General features: G+C 40.9%; 1 protein-coding gene across 10 annotated transcripts in view; it reads left to right on the top strand.

The window, feature by feature from the left end:
* The first annotated feature begins 1,705 nt into the window (after positions 1-1,705).
* The window catches only part of LOC133658697 (gastrula zinc finger protein XlCGF57.1-like), a 45,416-nt gene continuing 28,020 nt past the window's right edge, over positions 1,706-19,101 (top strand). The window contains exons 1-5 of one of the 10 annotated variants that reach the window (XM_062061029.1): positions 1,734-1,835; positions 3,319-3,364; positions 3,482-3,654; positions 9,062-9,316; positions 14,216-14,470. In XM_062061029.1, the coding sequence (XP_061917013.1) occupies positions 9,073-9,316; positions 14,216-14,470 (499 nt within the window). In that variant the 5' untranslated portion in view covers positions 1,734-1,835; positions 3,319-3,364; positions 3,482-3,654; positions 9,062-9,072. Of the gene's footprint in view, positions 1,836-3,318; positions 3,365-3,481; positions 3,655-9,061; positions 9,317-12,609; positions 13,277-14,215; positions 14,471-19,101 lie in introns of those variants that run through there. The other 9 variants (XM_062061020.1, XM_062061021.1, XM_062061028.1 and 6 more) reach the window with 9 other exon arrangements.

Raw genomic sequence — 19,101 nt, 5'->3', positions numbered from 1 at the left:
ATCGGATTTAACAAAACCTCATGGAGCTGGATGCAATCTTACTTGGAGGGGAGGGAGCAGGTGGTAGAGGTGAACGGCACCGTGTGTCCCCCCCCCCCCCCCCCCCCCCCCCTCGGTGAGCTGTGGAGTCCCCCAAGGAAGTATATTGGGACCTATACTGTTCCTAATATACATAAAAGACATGTCATCGGCATGCGACTGTGAATTGTTTTTGTTTGCGGATGACTCGGCCCTGCTGGTATCCGGCAAGGACAAGTCACAGGAGGAGAAAATCCTCAGTGCTGAGCTCTGTAGAACTTGCACCTGGCTCGCTGACAACAAGCTATCCATACACTTGGGTAAAACAGAATCTATCCTGTTTGGGTCCCACTTCAACCTTAAGAAAGTCAATGACTTCACCATAAAAGTGGGTGACATTGTTATCACCAGGAAAGATGAGGTCACCTACCTAGGTTCCATTCTAGAGGCTAACCTTTCCTGTGATAAAATGGCAACCAAGGTAATCAAAAAGGTTAACCAAAGAGCGAGATTTCTCTAAAGAATCTCCTCTCTGGTCAACAAAAGCACTATGAGGATTCTGGCGGAAACTCTCGTTCAACCCTTTTTCGATTATGCATGCACCTCCTGGTACCCTAGCACCTCCAAAACCCTCAAATCTAAACTCCAAACATCTCAGAACAAGCTAGTCAGGTTACTTCTAGACCTCCACCCCAGATCCCACCTCACTCCTACCCACTTCTCTAAAGTGGGCTGGCTCAAGGTGGAGGACAGAGTTAAACAACTTGCACTGAGCCTAGTCTATAAAATCCACTACACCTCCCTGATACCGAAGTACATGTCAAACTACTTCCTTAACGTAAATGACCGCCATAACCTGAAAACCTTGGGGAGCTCCACTAACCACGTTAAACCCAGATTCCAAACTAACAAAGGTCTTAACTCATTCTCTTTCTATGCCACATCAATGTGGAATGCGCTCCCAACAGGTATAAAAGAAAGGGCATCTCTATCCTCCTTCAAAACCGCAATAAAAGTTCACCTCCAGGCAGCTACAACCCTAAACTAACACCATCCCCGGATTGCTAATAATCAAATGTAAACAATCAAATGCAGATACTTTTTCTTATGCCTTCTGATCTCTCTCTCTCTCTCCCTCTCTCTCTCTCTCTCTCTCTCTCTCTCTCTATATGTCCACTACTTGCTGTCCATATCCTACCCCCCCCCCCTCTCCACACCCCTGATTGTAAATAATTCAATGTGATTATCTTGTGTGATGACTATATTATGATGATAGTATATATGATAGTATATATCTGTATCATGAATCAATTTAAGTGGACCCCAACTTAAACAAGTTGAAAAACTTATTGGGGTGTTACCATTTAGTGGTCAATTGTACGGAATATGTACTTCACTGTGCAACCTACTAATAAAAGTCTCAATCAATCAATCAATCAAACAAGCTAAGCTAACCAGCAGGCTAGGCTAGCACTCAGACTAATGTATCCGCATACAAACAATAAGGACGTTTACTCTTTTAAATGACATACATGTGCACATGTACGTTGTAATCAAGACCAAGAAACCATAATAACCAAAACAAGGTTTTCTCCGTCAGACGCCATCTTGTTTTGTTCTTCCTCCTGTGTGACGTCATCGAGGTGTTCTCAACAGCGGAACAAATGTTGGCCAAACACGTGTTTCACTGGGACAATAGTGAGTGGTGCACACTTCCTCTGCCCAGCCACAGAACAAAAAAAGTCCCATTTAAGAGTTGCTGGTGTAACAATAAGAAGAATATATTCCACTCCTCTCTTGTGCATGCGGCTTATGAGGTAATATCAATTATATATTTATATATTATTTATCTTATTTACCTGATATGTTGTTCGAAGCTAACGTGCTAGCGTTAGCCCGCTAGCAGGCCTTTGTAGCAAATGCGAGCGTTTTTTTGAGGAGTGTATTTTATATGTTCTCTATGAGAATTGCATTGAGTTATTAAATACTTTAACTGTTTTTTTTATGTATAGTACAGTCACGTTCAACATCATTAAATATTTGTTACTAGAAAGGAACGAACGTCTCGTAATTTAAGTCTGGAATAAGTCACATGGTATAATAATAATAATACATTTTATTCGGTATAGCGCTTTTCAGTGTACTCAAAGACGCTTTACAGGATACAATCCTATCTCAGCTGCATTCGGGCGGACATATCTTGGAAATTAAATCAACTGATTAGAGATGTCCGATAATGGCTTTTTTGCCGAAATCCGATATTCGGATAGTGTCCAACTCTTAATTACCGATACCGATATATACAGTGGTGTAATGAACACATTATTATGCCTAATTTTGTTGTGATGCCCCGCTGGATGCATTAAACAATGTAACAAGGTTTTCCAAAATAAATCAACTCAAGTTATGGAAAAAAATGCCAACATGGCACTGCCATATTTATTATTGAAGTCACAAAGTGCATTATTATTTTTTAACATGCCTCAAAACAGCAGCTTGGAATTTGGGACATGCTCTCCCTGAGAGAGCATGAGGAGGTTAAGGTGGCGGGGGTGTATATTGTAGCGTCCCGGAAGAGTTAGTGCTGCAAGGGGTTCTGGGTATTTGTTCTGTTGTGTTTATGTTGTGTCACGGTGCGGATGTTCTCCCGAAATGCGTTTGTGATTCTTGTTTGGTGTGGGTTCACAGTGTGGCGCATATTTGAAACAGTGTTAAAGTTGTTTATACGGCTACCCTCAGTGTGACCTGTATGGCTGTTGACCAAGTATGCTTGCATTCACTTGTGTGTGTGAAAAGCCGTAGATATTATGTGACTGGGCCGGCACGCAAAGGCAGTGCCTTTAAGGTTTATTGGCGCTCTGTACTTCTCCCTACGTCCGTGTACACAGCGGCCTTTTAAAAAGTCATACATTTTACTTTTTGAAACCGATACCGATAATTTTGAAACCAATACCGATAATTTCCGATATTACATTTTAAAGCATTTATCCGCTGATAACATCGGCAGTCCAATATTATCGGACATCCCTAAAACTGATTCTTGTTATTACGAAGACACTATTTGCACAATTGTAAGTGATTAATGCTTATTGAGTCAGACAAAAATAAATATTTAATTAAATACATGTTAAATATTAAAAATGGCTTTAAAGGCCTACTGAAAGCCACTACTACCGACCACGCAGTCTGATAGTTTATATATCAATGATGAAATGTTAACATTGCAACACATGCCAATACGGCCGGGTTAACTTATAAAGTGACATTTTAAATTTCCCGCCACACTTCCGCTTGAAAAAGCCTTCGGAGGATGACGTATGCGCGTGACGTAGCCCGAGGAACAGAGGTATGCCTTCCCCATTGAATACAATACAAAATAGCTCTGTTTTCATTTCATAATTCCACAGTATTTTGGTCATCTGTGTTGGTGAATCTTTTGCAATTTGTTTAATGAACAATGGAGGCTGCAAAGAAGAAAGTTGTAGGTGGGATCGGTGTATAGCGGCTGGCTGTAGCAACACAACAAGGACTACTCACTTGGATAGCAGACGCGCTAGCCGATGCTAGCTGCCCACCGGCCACCGCGCGGATGATCGGGTGAAGTCCTTCGTCGTGTCGTCGATCGCTGGAACGCAGGTGAGCACAGGTGTTGATGAGCAGATGAGGGCTGGCTGGCGTAGGTGGAGCGCTAATGTTTTTATCATAGCTCTGTGAGGTCCGGTTGCTAAGTTAGCCTTAGCGTCGTTAGCAACAGCATTGTTAAACTTTCCCAGGCTGAGAATTATTAACCGTGTAGTTACATGTTCATGGTTTAATAGTATTGTTGATCTTCTGTCTATCCTTCCATTCAGGGATTTATTTATTTTGTTTCTATCTGCATTTGAGCCAGATGCTATCACGTTAGCTCATGCTAAAGAGCTTCGTCGATGTATTGTCGTGGAGATAAAAGTCACTGTGAATGTCCATTTCGCGTTCTCGACTCTCATTTTCAAGAGGATATAGTATCCGAGGTGGTTTAAAATACAAATCCGTGATCCACAATAGAAAAAGGAGAGAGTGTGGAATCCAATGAGCCAGCTTGTACCTAAGTTACGGTCAGAGCGAAAAAAGATATGTCTTTCACTGCATTCTAGTCCGTCACTCTAACGTTCCTCGTCCACGAATCTTTCATCCTCGCTCAAATTAATGGGGTAATCGTCGCTTTCTCGGTCCGAATAGCTCTAGCTGCGTTGAAAACAATAGGAAAATATGAGGGAGTGAACAACTGACAACGTCACGCTACTTCCGGTAGGGGCAAGGTTTTTTTTTTATCAGAGACCAAAAGTTGCAAACTTTATCGATGTTGTTCTCTACTAAATCCTTTCAGCAAAAATATGGCAATATCGCAAAATGATCAAGTATGACACATAGAATGGATCTGCTATCCCCGTTTAAATTTTAAAAAATTCATTTCAGTAGACCTTTAATATACTGTACACAAATTCACAAATTGAACATGCGTCAATATTTTGTTTGTAGTCAAATCATGAGGTACCCAAATATTCTATAAAAAAAAAAATGTATATATATATATATATATATATATATATATATATATATATATATATATATATATATATATATATATATATATATGTGTATATGTGTATGTGTATGTATATATATATATATATATATATATATATATATATATATATATATATATATATATACATACACATACACATATACACATATATATATATATATATATATATATATATATATGTATGTATATACAGTATATATAATTATACTATATTGCCAGAAGTATTTGGCCACCTGCCTTTACTCACATATGAACTTGAAGTGCCATCCCATGGAATTGTCCAAAATGTTTTGGTATCCTGGAGCATTCAAAGTTCCTTTCACTGGAACTAAGGGGTCAAGCCCAACTCCTGAAAAACAACCCCACACCATAATTCCTCCTCCACCAAATTTCACACTCGGCACAATGCAGTCGGAAATGTAGCGTTCTCCTGGCAACCTCCTAACCCAGACTGGTCCATCAGATTGCCAGATGGAAAAGTGTGATTCATCAGTCTAGAGAAGGTGTCTCCACTGCTCTAGAGTCTAGTGGTGATGTCCTTTACACCACTGCATCCCACACTTTGCATTGGACTTGCTGATGTATGGCTTAGATGCAGCTGCTTGGCCATGGAAACCCCTGCGTACTGTACTTGGGCTAATTGGAAGGTGACATGAAGTTTGGAGCTCTGTAGCAAGTGACTGTGCAGAAAATCTTTGCACTATGCTGACCTCTCTGTCAGTTTACCTGATCTACCACTTGGTGGCTGAGTTGCTGTTGTTCCCAAACTCTTCACTTTTCTTATAATAAAGCCGACAGTTGACTATGAAATATTTAGGAGCGAGGAAATTCCACGACTGGATTTGTTGCACAGGTAGCATCCTGTGACAGTTCCACGCTGGAAATCACTGAGGGCGGCCCATTCTTTCACAAATGTTTGTAGAAACAGTCTCCATGCCTAAGTGCTTGATTTTATAAGTGATTAGGACACCTGATTGTCATCATTTGGATGGGTGGCCAAATACTTTTGGCAATAGAGTATATATATATTCTCACTCCAGCACATTTCTTAAGGTGTGAGTGAGGTTTAACCAACATACAATCGCACGGCCACACTTGCTGCACTTCTGTTTGTTTTCTGTTGGGTTAAAAATGTTGCCTTCACAGAAGGAAGAACGAGGAGAGGATATTGCGTGTAAAAGTAAAGCCAACTAATCACAGCTCTGCAGGCCTGGTCACCATTGACGTGAGCTCAGACTATTTTGGAGGTGCACGTCAAGGTTGGCTGGTAGGTTGGTAGTGGGAGGAGCGAGTTGGCGTCACTTGATGCTGCAGCACAATGAAACTTATATACGTGCAGACTGACTTAACCTCTTAAAGGCCTACTGAAACCCACTACTAGCGACCACGCAGTCTGATAGTTTATATATCAATGATGAAATCTTAACATTGCAACACATGCAAATACGGCCGGGTTAACTTATAAAGTGACATTTTAAATTTCCCGTGAAACTTCCGGTTGAAAACGTCTTTGTATGATGACGTATGCGCGTGACGTCAATGGTTGAAACGGAAGTATTCGGACCCCATTGGATCCAATACAAACAGCTCTGTTTTCATCCCAAAATTCCACAGTATTCTGGACATCTGTGTTGGTGAATCTTTTGCAATTTGTTTAATGAACAATAGAGACTGCAAAGAAGAAAGCTGTAGGTGAGATCGGTGTATTAGCGGCGGACTACAGCAACACAACCAGGAGGACTTTGAGATGGATAGCAGACGTGCTATCGTCTGTCTCCGGGCCGCCGACCGCATCGGTGATCGGGTGAAGTTCTTCGTTGCTCCGTCGATCGCTGGAACGCAGGTGAGCACGGGTGTTGATGAGCAGAGGAGGGCTGGCTGGCGTAGGTGGATAGCTAATGTTTTTAGCATAGCTCTACGTCCCGTAGCTAAGTTAGCTTCAATGGCGTCGTTAGCAACAGCATTGTTAAGCTTCGCCAGGCTGGAAAGCATTAACCGTGTAGTTACATGTCCATGGTATAATAGTATTGTTGATTTTCTGTCTATCCTTCCAGTCAGGGTTTATTTATTTTGTTTCTATCTGCATTTAAGCCCGATGCTATCATGTTAGCTCCATAGCTAAAGTGCTTCGCATATGTATTGTCGTGGCGATAAAAGTCACTGTGAATGTCCATTTCGCGTTCTCATCTCTCATTTTCAAGAGGATATAGTTTTCGAGGTGGTTTAAAATACAAATCTGTGATCCACAATAGAGAAAGGAGAGAGTGTGGAATCCAATGAGCCAGCTTGTACCTAAGTTACGGTCAGAGCGAAAAAGATACGTCCTGCACTGCACTCTAGTCCTTCACTCTCACGTTCCTCATCCACGAATCTTTCATCCTCGCTCAAATTAATGGGGTAATCGTCGCTTTCTCGGTCCGAATCTCTCTCGCTGCTGGTGTAAACAATGTGCAGATGTGAGGAGCCTTTCAACCTGCGACGTCACGCTACTTCCGGTACGGGCAAGGCTTTTTTTATCAGCGACTAAAAGTTTCGAACTTTATCGTCGATGTTCTCTACTAAATCCTTTCAGCAAAAATATGGCAATATCGCGAAATGATCAAGTATGACACATAGAATGGATTTGCTATCCCCGTTTAAATTAAATACATTTAGTAGAGAACAACGACGATAAAGTTCGCAGCTTTTGGTCTCTGATAAAAAAAAAAAAGCCTTGCCCCTACCGGAAGTAGCGTGACGTCACAGGAGGAAGGGCTGCTCACATTTCCCCGTTGTTTTCAATGCAGCGAGAGAGATTCGGACCGAGAAAGCGACGATTACCCCATTAATTTGAGCGTGGATGAGGAATGTGAGAGTGAAGGACTAGCGTGCAGTGCAGGACGTATCTTTTTTCGCTCTGACCGTAACTTAGGTACAAGCTGGCTCATTGGATTCCACACTCTCTCCTTTTTCTATTGTGGATCACTGATTTGTATTATAAACCACCTCGGATACTATATCCTCTTGAAAAGGAGAGTCGAGAACGCGAAATGGACATTCACAGTGACTTTTATCTCCATGACAATGCATCGGTGAAGCACTTTAGCTACGGAGCTAGCGTGATAGCATTGTGCTTAAATGCAGATAGAAACAAAATAAATAAGCCCCTGACTGGAAGGATAGACAGAAGATCAACAATACTATTAAACCATGGACATGTAACTACACGGTTAATGCTTTCCAGCCTGGCGAAGGTTAACAATGCTGTTGCTAACGGCGCCATTGAAGCTAACTTAGCAACGGGAACTCACAGAGCTATGCAAAAACATTAGCTCTCCACCTACGCCAGCCCTCATCTGCTCATCAACACCCGTGCTCACCTGCGTTCCAGCGATCGACGGAGCGACGAAAGACTTCACCCGATCATAGATGCGGTCGGCGGCCCGGAGACAAAGGAATTCAAGGTGAAGTCGGCGGCTAGCGCGTCTGCTATCCATCTCAAAGTCCTCCTGGTTGTGTTGCTGCAGCCCGCCGCTAATCCACAGATCCCACCTACAACTTTCTTCTTTGCAGTCTTCATTGTTCATTAAACAAATTGCAAAAGATTCACCAACACTGATGTCCAGAATACTGTGGAATTTTGAGATGAAAACAGAGTTTTTTTGTATTGGATTCAATGGTGTCCGAATACTTCCGTTTTACTATTGATATCACTCGCATACGTCATCATACATAGACGTTTTCAACTGGAAGTTTAGCGGGAAATTTAAAATGTCACTTTATAAGTTAACCCGGCCGTATTGGCATGTGTTGCAATGTTAAGATTTCATCATTGATATATAAACTATCGGACTGCGTGGTCGCTAGTAGTGGCTTTCAGTAGGCCTTTAAGGCCCAAGCTGTTTGTTTACATGCTTTTTTTTATTTCTCTTTGCTATTTGGGCTTATTGGACCCGAATTAGAATACAAACTAAGAATCATCTTTTGATATGATGTACTTAGTCCATAAGTACACAAACGTATACTTCATGTTTAGTGCCATGCTAATTCTTATTTTTACACTTTTTTTTCTCCAAATTCCATTGTATGTTATACTCTTCTGACACCACCAGATGGCAGTATAAGTGTCCACATATGCGGCCATAAGACCCCAATTCAGTAGTGGACACAATAGTGGAAATAAAAGGTGCTGTCCACGCATGTGGCCACTAAGCCTTTACAGTCATGACGCTATTAAAATCCAATCGGTAGGTTTTCTATACGTTCTAAAAAGCTGTTACTTTTTATCAATAATTACTGTAAATGTAGAAAACAAGATCATATACACAATTCATAATAATCAATAAACTATGATTATTCCATGTGTAGAAGAACATCACTGCCAAGTCTCTCAGTCCACTTGGAAAATATTATATTTGAGAGACTAAAAAAATATTTGACACATCTGAGCCGAAGTTTGTTTGTGTTGTCTTGCAGGCGTCCAACAGATGAACGCTCTTCAAGAAGAACGTCCCTTTCAGCAGCAGGGGGGCTCCTCTTTGAGGCAGGAGGATCCTCAGCCCCCCTACATTAAAGAGGAAGAGGAGGATCTCTGGGTTACTCAGGAGGGAGAGTGTGTTGTAGGGCAGGAGGAGGATGATGTCAGCAAGTTTCCACTGACTGTTGTCTCTGTGAAGACTGAAGAGCATGAAGACAAAGCACCTGAGTCCTCACAGCTTCATCCCACTCCAAGTAAGCACAACATCCAGATGTCATCCAATATGTATGCTACATAGTAAAACACTGCTAGCACAAGGCGGCTAACATTACAGGTAATGGTAGTCCTCTATTGCGCCTTTAAAATCACCAACATTACTCCATTTACTTGTAGTGACCTGTATATTAACCAAGTATTAGCAGCATTGTAATTGTAAGAGCTAACATCGAGGAACTACTTTTAGTCAAACGGCTCCTTGCTCGCAGAGATGTAGACTAGCCACTGAGCTGCTGCTGCATCGCTGCTGAAGTGGTAAAAGTTTGTTGTAGATTATAAATCATGTCTCACGCTTGTATCGGCGAAGGTCGTGGTCATAGACCGAGAAGTTGGTAAATTAGTTTCAAACCCGAAGACGTTTCTTGACCCGAGGAGTGAGGATTATGCTCAATATATCAGCTAAACAGAGAGAACGTGTCTCGTGCTGAAATATATAAACATCCCATCAGTCGGCATCCCGGTGAGAGCAGACATTGTACGGTAAGTGATTGATTTGTTTTATGTTATCTTGTTTAGCATTTAACAATACTGCTACATGGATAGGTAGATAGTACTTTATTGATTCCTTCAGGGAAATTAAAATGATGCTTAGTGTTTCACTAAAGCTGCATCTGTTGAGCAATCAGCTTCTAAAACTTGTAGCTCTTCCTCCCAAAATATACGTTTCTGGATTATGATTTGTCTCAAAGTAGTCTTTGCTGTCTCTCATGAAGTCTGTCATGATTGTTGTTGTTGTTGAAGGGAAAAGTGAAGGTTGTGATGCGCTCAGTAAAAATCAATGCTTACATCTGGTAATGCTTAAAATGACCAAAATACAGTAAATATTACATGTTGTCATTAAGGGAGTAACGATTCCTTTTAACGATTCGATTGATTGTAATTTGTTGTTGCCAATACGATTTATTATTATTTGATTTTTTTTTTTTTTTTAGAAGAATACGATCCGAAACGACTCAGTGAGTTGAAATCGATTCAGTAACTTTTTATCAAAACAAATAAAGCAGTGTGAGTGTGAAATGAATAGAAACTGTGTCTCCTTTATTTCTGTTAATTCTTGTAAGGGAAAGTCCATGGACACACGAGGACGTTAAAAGCAAAAAAACAAAAGGATTTAAATCAGAGCCCATGGTAGGAAAACCGTTTATATATTTAGTTGATATCCACCATTCTGTGTTTTTGTCTGATTTATAATTGTGATCAAAATTGAATCATTCAATGATTTTGAAAAGATTAAATATCAGTGTCAGCGTTAGTATGACCGATACTGCTTATGTAACTACTTGGTGTTGGATCCAAATTCTCAGTATCACCCAAAACTAATGCAATGTATCGAACAGAAGAATAAGTGTTTAGTACATTTTAACGGATGTGTAGATAGAACCATAAATTAGCAAGTACAAACCCCGTTTCCATATGAGTTGGGAAATTGTGTTAGATGTAAATATAAACGGAATACAATGATTTGCAAATCCTTTTCAACCCATATTCAGTTGAATATGCTACAAAGACAACATATTTGATGTCCAAACTGATAAACATTGTTTTTTTTGCAAATAATCATTAACTTTAGAATTTGATGCCAGCAACACGTGACAAAGAAGTTGGGAAAGGTGGCAATAAATACTGATAAAGTTGAGGAATGCTCATCAAAGACTTATTTGGAACATCCCACAGGTGTGCAGGCTAATTGGGAACAGGTGGGTGCCATGATTGGGTATAAAAGTAGATTCCATGAAATGCTCAGTCATTCACAAACAAGGATGGGGCGAGGGTCACCACTTTGTCAACAAATGCGTGAGCAAATTGTTAAACAGTTTAAGAACAACGTCTCTCAAAGTGCAATTGCAAGAAATTTAGGGATTTCAACATCTACGCTCCATAATATCATCAAAAGGTATAGAGAATCTGGAGAAATCACTGCACGTAAGCGGCATGGCCGGAAACCTCCTCCTCCTCCTCATCTCCTCTCCAAGCACAGAGAGATCAGTAACTGTGTGTGTGTGTGTGTGTGTGTGTGTGTGTGTGTGTGTGTGTGTGTGTGTGTGTGTGTGTGTGTGTGTGTGTGTGTGTGTGTGTGTGTGTGTGTGTGAGTGTGAGTGTGAGTGTGAGTGTGAGTGTGTGTGTGTGTGTGTGAAGCATAAGTCTGGCTGCAGAGACATACTTACATTACAGGTTTTGTAGAATTCAGTGTCATCCTCCCAGAGATACACTGGAAGTCTACGAAGAACCAGAGTGCGCCGCATGTTGATGTCATGTTCTTCCTGGATTGAGAAACAAGAAAAAATGCTGGCATGCCCAGTCCGTGTCACTGATATAACAATGTAATCTATCTATGATTCAGCAGGATGACTGACTACTATCGGTTTTAAAATCAATTCTAAAATGAACAGGGAGCCAGTGCAAACTCTGAAGAGTTGGGGTTATATGCTGACATCTCCTGGCCCCTGTTAAAAGTCCTGCTGCCGCGTTCTGGACTAACTGCAACCGGGAGAGAGCTTTTTGGCTAATGCCAGCATAAAGTGCATTGCAGTAGTCCAGGCCACTTGAAATAAAAGCATGCACCACTTGTTCAAAAAGGTTAAAAGATAAAAATGGTTTTACCTTTACTAAAAAACGAAGATGATAAAAACAGGATTTTAAAACGCCATTGTCTTGTTTGTCAAGTTTAAAATGGCTGTCTATAGTGACGCCAAGGCTGCTGACTTTGGGACGCAAATCATTTTGCAATGGTCCCAAGTCAGTGAGGGCCGGACCAAAAACTGACATTTCCGTTTTTCCCTCATTCATTATTAAAACATTCTGGGCTAGCCAAGCCTTGACGTGGCATAGACAGTTGAGAAGGGGTGTCAGGGGGCCGTGGCCTTTTCAAATTGGCATATACATTTGGCAGTCATCTGCATAAAAGTGTAATATATATAAATATAATGCCAAAGGAAATTTAAAAAGAACATGAAAACCTCCCACATTCTAAAATACATTATAAAAACGATTAGCATTAAAGGCAAAAAAATATCATGTGTAATATTTATTTTGTTTCTTTTTTTTCTTTCCTTATGCTACTACTGTTGTTTCAATACATTGTTAAATATTTGAATATTTTTACGAAAATAAGTGGACAAGTTTACTTTTATTTTCAGAATAAGTAAATAGTATATAATAAAATAGTTTTACCGGGTTTGGAACTGGTTGTACTTATTTCTCTCGCGGGATCTGGAAAAGAGCTGCTTACTTCTTTCTCTCGCGAGATCTGACAAGACTGCGCGCGACGCAAACACGGCGAGGATAAAGCAAGATGGCGTCTGACGGTGAAGACGTTATTGCAGTGTTCTTAATCTGTGCGTCCATGTACACATATATGTCCTTTATTACACTCTATTCATTAATAACTGTTTGTATATTAGTCTGAGCGCACTTTGATGCTTCTCCAGCTAGCTTAGCTTGCTAGTTAGCTTAGCTTGTTAGCTGCTAACAAAGAGAGGCGGAAGTGATGAAAACACATCGCTAAGCAGAGATAAAGTGTGAGTGTAAAGTGTTGTGATTGTGTGAAAATGTGCGAAAGAACCATAGCAGAGTACGAGGAGGAACTTTGTCCAACGAAAGAGGAGAAGGAGCGACAACATCAAGTTGTGTTACACACAACAGATTTGTTTACTTCTTACTCTCACATCTTTACTAACTTTATATTTATTATTAACACTATTCCTTAATAGATTGTCTATAGGAAGATGAATTGGATGATGCACTGATTGTTTTATGTTGTTCATAAAAACCAGACAATATTTATGAGAGGTTGATGTTCCTCTCAGTTTGTAACAATGTGTATCAACATGTTTACACAAAAACTCACACAGTCACCGGGGGAATATTCCAGAGAGCAGGTTAAGTGCAAACTCCTGAGTATGTAAAGCTCGAGAGTTTGACCTCCACAAGTAAGAGAGGTAAGACAAAGTTCAGAGTCAGTTGCCATGGTAACTGACTCTGTAAACCTAGCCTGCTAGCTGGCAGGTTTGACAAGTTCTTTATGTGTGTAAAAGCTATACTGACCTGTTATTTCCTTCATATTGGTGTAGCCATTAACCTACTACAACACCTACTCAGTGGCGTAGTGGTCGTTAGAGTGTCCGCCCTGAGATCGGTAGGCTGTGAGTTCAAACCCCGACTGAGTTATACCAAAGACTATAAAAATGGGACCCATTACTTTCCTTTTTTGCACTCAGCATCAAGGGTTGGAATTGGGGGTTAAATCACCATAAAAATGATTACCGGGCGCGGCAACCGCTGCTGCTCACTGTTCCCCTCAACTTCCAGGGGGTGATCAAGGGCGATGGGTCAAATGCAGAGAATAATCTGGCCACACCTAGTGTGTGTGTGACAATCATTGGTACTTTAACTTTTTAATGTGGCAGTGATTGTGGAAAAACAAAGCCTGATCAAAAGATGACATCTTGATCTCATACCATCTCAAACCAATTGGTCGTTCATTATTAAGTGAAATGTATTAAAGTCACTTAAATGTGTCTTTAACCAAGCAACACTATGTTTCATCCAGTTACTCTATTAATCGAAAACATTTCCAGTAGAACACTTGATTAATAAAATGTTCAATAGCGGGGTTACCCACATATGCGGTCCTCTCCAAGGTTTCTCATAGTCATTCACATTGACGTCCCACTGGGGTGAGTTTTCCTTGCCCGTATGTGGGCTCTGTACCGAGGATGTCGTTGTGGCTTGTACAGCCCTTTGAGACACTTGTGATTTAGGGCTATATAAATAAACATTGATTGATTGATTGATTGAATAGCCACAGCCCTATATTTCATGTACAATTTAATATTTAGCATGTAGGAGTTAAAATGTGTTTTGTTTGTGTCCTGTAGACATCCATCAGCTGATTGGACACCAAGAAGAATGTCTCCCTCATCTGCAGGGGGACAGTTTCACTTCAGCGGATCCACAGCTCTCACATTTTAAAGGGGACAAGGAGTATCCACAGCCCCCCTATTTTAAAGAGGAAGAGGAGGGAGAGTGTCCTGTAGGGCAGGAGGAGGATGATGTCATGACTGTTGTCTCTGTGAAGACTGAAGAGCATGAAGACAAAGCACCTGAGTCCTCACAGCTTCATCACAGTCCAAGTAAGCACAACATCCACATATCATCTAATACAATGTTTGTGACACATGTTCATCCGGGGGCCACATTTATGACTAAAGATGGAGATATACTTGCTTTTTAACACCACCATTTAAAAATGAATGCTCATCAATCATCAACAATGTAATTGCTGGGGTGTAACCATGTGACCTAGAGGCCGTCCTCCTTACCTCACGTGGTCAAATGAAGGCAAACATTCAATATGGCTACTGTTTATTTACCTTTAGCAGCACATATGTCAGCATATTTCAAAGGTTTAGTGGTGAAGATTAGGGATGCATACCAAGTACCATTTTTTTAGTACTAGTTCCTAATTATGTCGTCCATGAGGACCGTGAAGATTCTGGACTAACGACACAACTATTTGTATTTTTAATTCCAGCTGACTGACGTAACTATGACACCTTGTCACATTGAGTTCAGCTGCCGCTGCTACACATTATCAGCTTTGAATAATGACAAATAAGGAAGCAACCACAGAAAAAGTTTGCGTGTGTTATTGACAAGAAGATGACATAACTGCATTTCACCTTGCACTGCACACATAGTTGACTTCTTTAAGACTTCAAATAAACAGCTGGTTTTTTTTTTTTTTTTTTTTTCTTTATTTAACCAGGTAAAAATCCCATTGACATCAAAGATCTCTTGTCAAAGGGAGACCTGGCCAAGAGGGCAGCAGCAAGGTTACATTAAAAACAGTAAACAACACATAAAACATGACATGTACAACATTAAAACTTGCTGACATAACACATGTGCATACAGACAAGGTAAACAGTAAACAACACATAAAACATAACATTTACAACATTAAAACTTGCTGACATAAAACATGTGCATACAGACAAGGTAGACTGCAATCCTTTCACAGAAGCTTTAAACTCATTCAATGTAACAAGGGTTTGAAGTTGAATATTGGATTGTAGGTTATTCCAAGCCTTCGCTGCTGAAAACCTAAATGCTTTCTTGCCCAATTCAGTTCTTACTTTGGGGACGACAAATTGCAGAACATTCATTGAACGAAGAGTGTGACTTCCTTGTGTCTTTGTAAAAATACAAGACAGATAAGATGGGGTGATACCCAGAATGGTTTTGTAGATGAACACATACCAATGATTGAGGCGTCAAGCACATGAAATGTCCAGTTAACCATTGAGTATAACACACAATGGTGAATAAGTTAACCATTGAGTATAACACACAATGGTGAGTAAATTAACCACTGAGTATAACACACAATGGTGAGTAAGTTAACCATTGAGTATAACACACAATGGTGAGTAAGTTAACCATTGAGTATAACACACAATTGTGAGTAAGTTAACCATTGAGTATAACACACAATGGTGAGTAAGTTAACCATTGAGTATAATACACAATGGTGAGTAAGTTAACCATTGAGTGTAACACACAATGGTGAGTAAGTTAACCATTGAGTATAACACACAATTGTGAGTAAGTTAACCATTGAGTATAACACACAATGGTGAGTAAGTTGGTGATGAATCTCAGTGCCCCGTGGTACACACTATCCAGCTTGTGGAGACAAGCAGCAGTAGCATTCATGTACAACACATCTCCATAGTCAATAACGGGTAAAAAGGTTGTTTCCACCAATTTCTGTTTCACAGTAAAAGAAAAGCAAGACTTGTTTCTATAATAAAATCCCAGTAAAAGTTTAAGTTTTTTTTACAACATACTGAATGTGCTCCTTAAAACTCAAGTGGTCATCAATTAAAAATCCTAAATATTTAAAAGAAGATACTAACACAATTTGTTGCCCATTTCTTATTCAAATGTTGTCACACAGTGCTGATCTTACAGTTTTTGATGTGGTAAAGAACATACACTTTGTTTTCTCTGCATTTAAAAGCAGTTGAAGATAGCAAAGTTGTTCTTGTACTCTGTCAAATGCATTTTGTAGATATTTAAAGGCCTCAGCAGGAGTGGGTGCTGTGCAGTATATGACAGTATCATCAGCGTAGGAATGGAAAGTTGAGTTCGGAATATTCTGTCCAAGATTATTAATTATTAATTGATAATGGGCCCAACACAGAACCTTGAGGGACACCCTTTTCCACTTGCAGTAAGTCCGAGAAGGAACCTTCTATCTGAACAGCCTGAGTTCTACTTTTGAGGTCATTTGCAAACCATCCAACTGCTTGCTGAGAAAAAGCAATAGCTGGAAGACGTTTGATTAAAATGACATGATCAACAGTATCAAATGCCTTTGAAAAGTCAATAAAGAGGGACAGACAGCACTGCTTCTTGTCAAGAGCTTCAGTTACATAATTTATAAACTTCATGGCAGCAGTAACAGTACTGTGATTTTTGCCAAAACCTGACTGAAATGTTGACAGAATAAAGTTGTCAATTTGTATTTTAAACCACCTCGGATACTATATCCTCTTGAAAATGAGTCGAGAACGCGAAATGGACATTCACAGAGACTTTTATCTCCACGACAATACATCGGTGAAGCACTTTAGCTACGGAGCTAACGTGATAGCATCGTGCTTGAATGCAGATAGAAACAAAAAAAATAAGCCCCTGACTGGAAGGATAGACAGAAGATCAACAATACTACTATCAGGAGACACGGAACCAAACACTGGACCTGTAACTACACGGTTAATGCTGTGCCGCCTGTCGAAGCCTAGCAATGCTGTTGCTAACAACGCCATTGAAGCTAACTTAGAGCGTTCCACCTACTCCAGCCCTCATCTGCTCATCAACACCTATGCTCACCTGCGTTCCAGCGATCTACGGCGCGACGAAGGACTTCACCCGATCATCGATGCGGTCGGCGGCTAGCGTCGGATAGCGTGTCTGCTATCCGACTCAAAGTCCTCCTGGTTGTGTTGCTGCAGCCAGCCGCTAATACACCGATCCCACCTACAGCTTTCTTCTTTGCAGTCTCCATTGTTCATTAAACAAATTGCAAAAGATTCACCAACACAGATGTCCAGAATACTGTGGAATTTTGCGATGAAAACAGAGCAATCAATCAATCAATCAATGTTTATTTATATAGCCCTAAATCACAAGTGTCTCAAAGGGCTGTACAAGCCACAACGACATCCTCGGTACAGAGCCCACATACGGGCAAGGAAAAACTCACCCCAGTGGGACGTCGGCGAATGACTATGAGAAACCTTGGAGAGGACCGCATATGTGGGTAACCCCCCCCCTCTAGGGGAGACCGAAAGCAACGGATGTCGAGTGGGTCTGACATAACATTGTGAAAGTCCAGTCCACAGTGGATCCAACACATCAGCGGGAGTCCAGTCCACAGCGGGGCCAACAGGAAACCATCCCGAGCGGAGACGGGTCAGCAGCGCAGAGATGTCCCCAACCGATGCACAGGCTAGTGGTCCACCCGGGGTCCCGGCTCTGGACAGCCAGCACTTCATCCATGGCCACCGGACCTATGCAACTCCCCCTCGCAAGGGACAGGGGAGAAGAGGAGAGAAGAAAAGAAACGGCAGATCAACTGGTCTAAAAAAAGGGGGGGTCTATTTAAAGGCTAGATTATACAAATGAGTTTTAAGATGGGACTTAAATGCTTCTACTGAGGTAGCATCTCTAACTGTTACCGGGAGGGCATTCCAGAGTACTGGAGCCCGAATAGAAAACGCTCTATAGCCCGCAGACTTTTTTTTGGCTCTGGGAATCACTAATAAGCCGGAGTTCTTTGAACGCAGATTTCTTGTCGGGACATATGGTACAATACAATCGGCGAGATAGGCTGGAGCTAAACCGTGTAATATTTTATACGTAAGTAGTAAAACCTTAAAGTCGCATCTTAAGTGCACAGGAAGCCAGTGCAAGTGAGCCAGTATAGGCGTAATATGATCAAACTTTCTTGTTTTTGTCAAAAGCCTTGCAGCCGCATTTTGTACCAACTGTAATCTTTTAATGCTAGACATAGGGAGGCCCGAAAATAATACGTTACAGTAATCGAGACGAGACGTAACGAACGCATGAATAATGATCTCAGCGTCGCTAGTGGACAAGATGGAACGAATTTTAGCGATATTACGGAGATGAAAGAAGGCCGTTTTAGTAACACTCTTAATGTGTGACTCAAACGAGAGAGTTGGGTCGAAGATAATACCCAGATTCTTTACCGAGTCTCCTTGTTTAATTGTTTGGTTGTCAAATGTTAAGGTGGTATTATTAAATAGATGTTGGTGTCTAGCAGGACCGATAATCAGCATTTCCGTTTTCTTAGCGTTGAGTTGCAAAAAGTTAGCGGACATCCATTGTTTAATTTCATTAAGACACGCCTCCAGCTGACTACAGTCCGGCGTGTTGGTCAGCTTTAGGGGCATGTAGAGTTGAGTGTCATCAGCATAACAGTGAAAGCTAACACCGTACTTGCGTATGATGTCACCCAGCGGCAGCATGTAAATACTAAAGAGTGCAGGGCCAAGAACCGAACCCTGGGGAACTCCGCACGTTACCTTGACATAGTCCGAGGTCACATTGTTATGTGAGACGCACTGCATCCTGTCAGTAAGATAAGAGTTAAACCAAGACAAGGCTAAGTCTGACATACCAATACGTGTTTTGATACGCTCTAATAAAATATTATGATCGACGGTATCGA

This window comes from Entelurus aequoreus, linkage group LG10 (assembly GCF_033978785.1).
Source record: "Entelurus aequoreus isolate RoL-2023_Sb linkage group LG10, RoL_Eaeq_v1.1, whole genome shotgun sequence".
Lineage (NCBI taxonomy): Eukaryota > Metazoa > Chordata > Actinopteri > Syngnathiformes > Syngnathidae > Entelurus > Entelurus aequoreus.
This window is presented reverse-complemented; position numbering and strand designations above follow the sequence as displayed.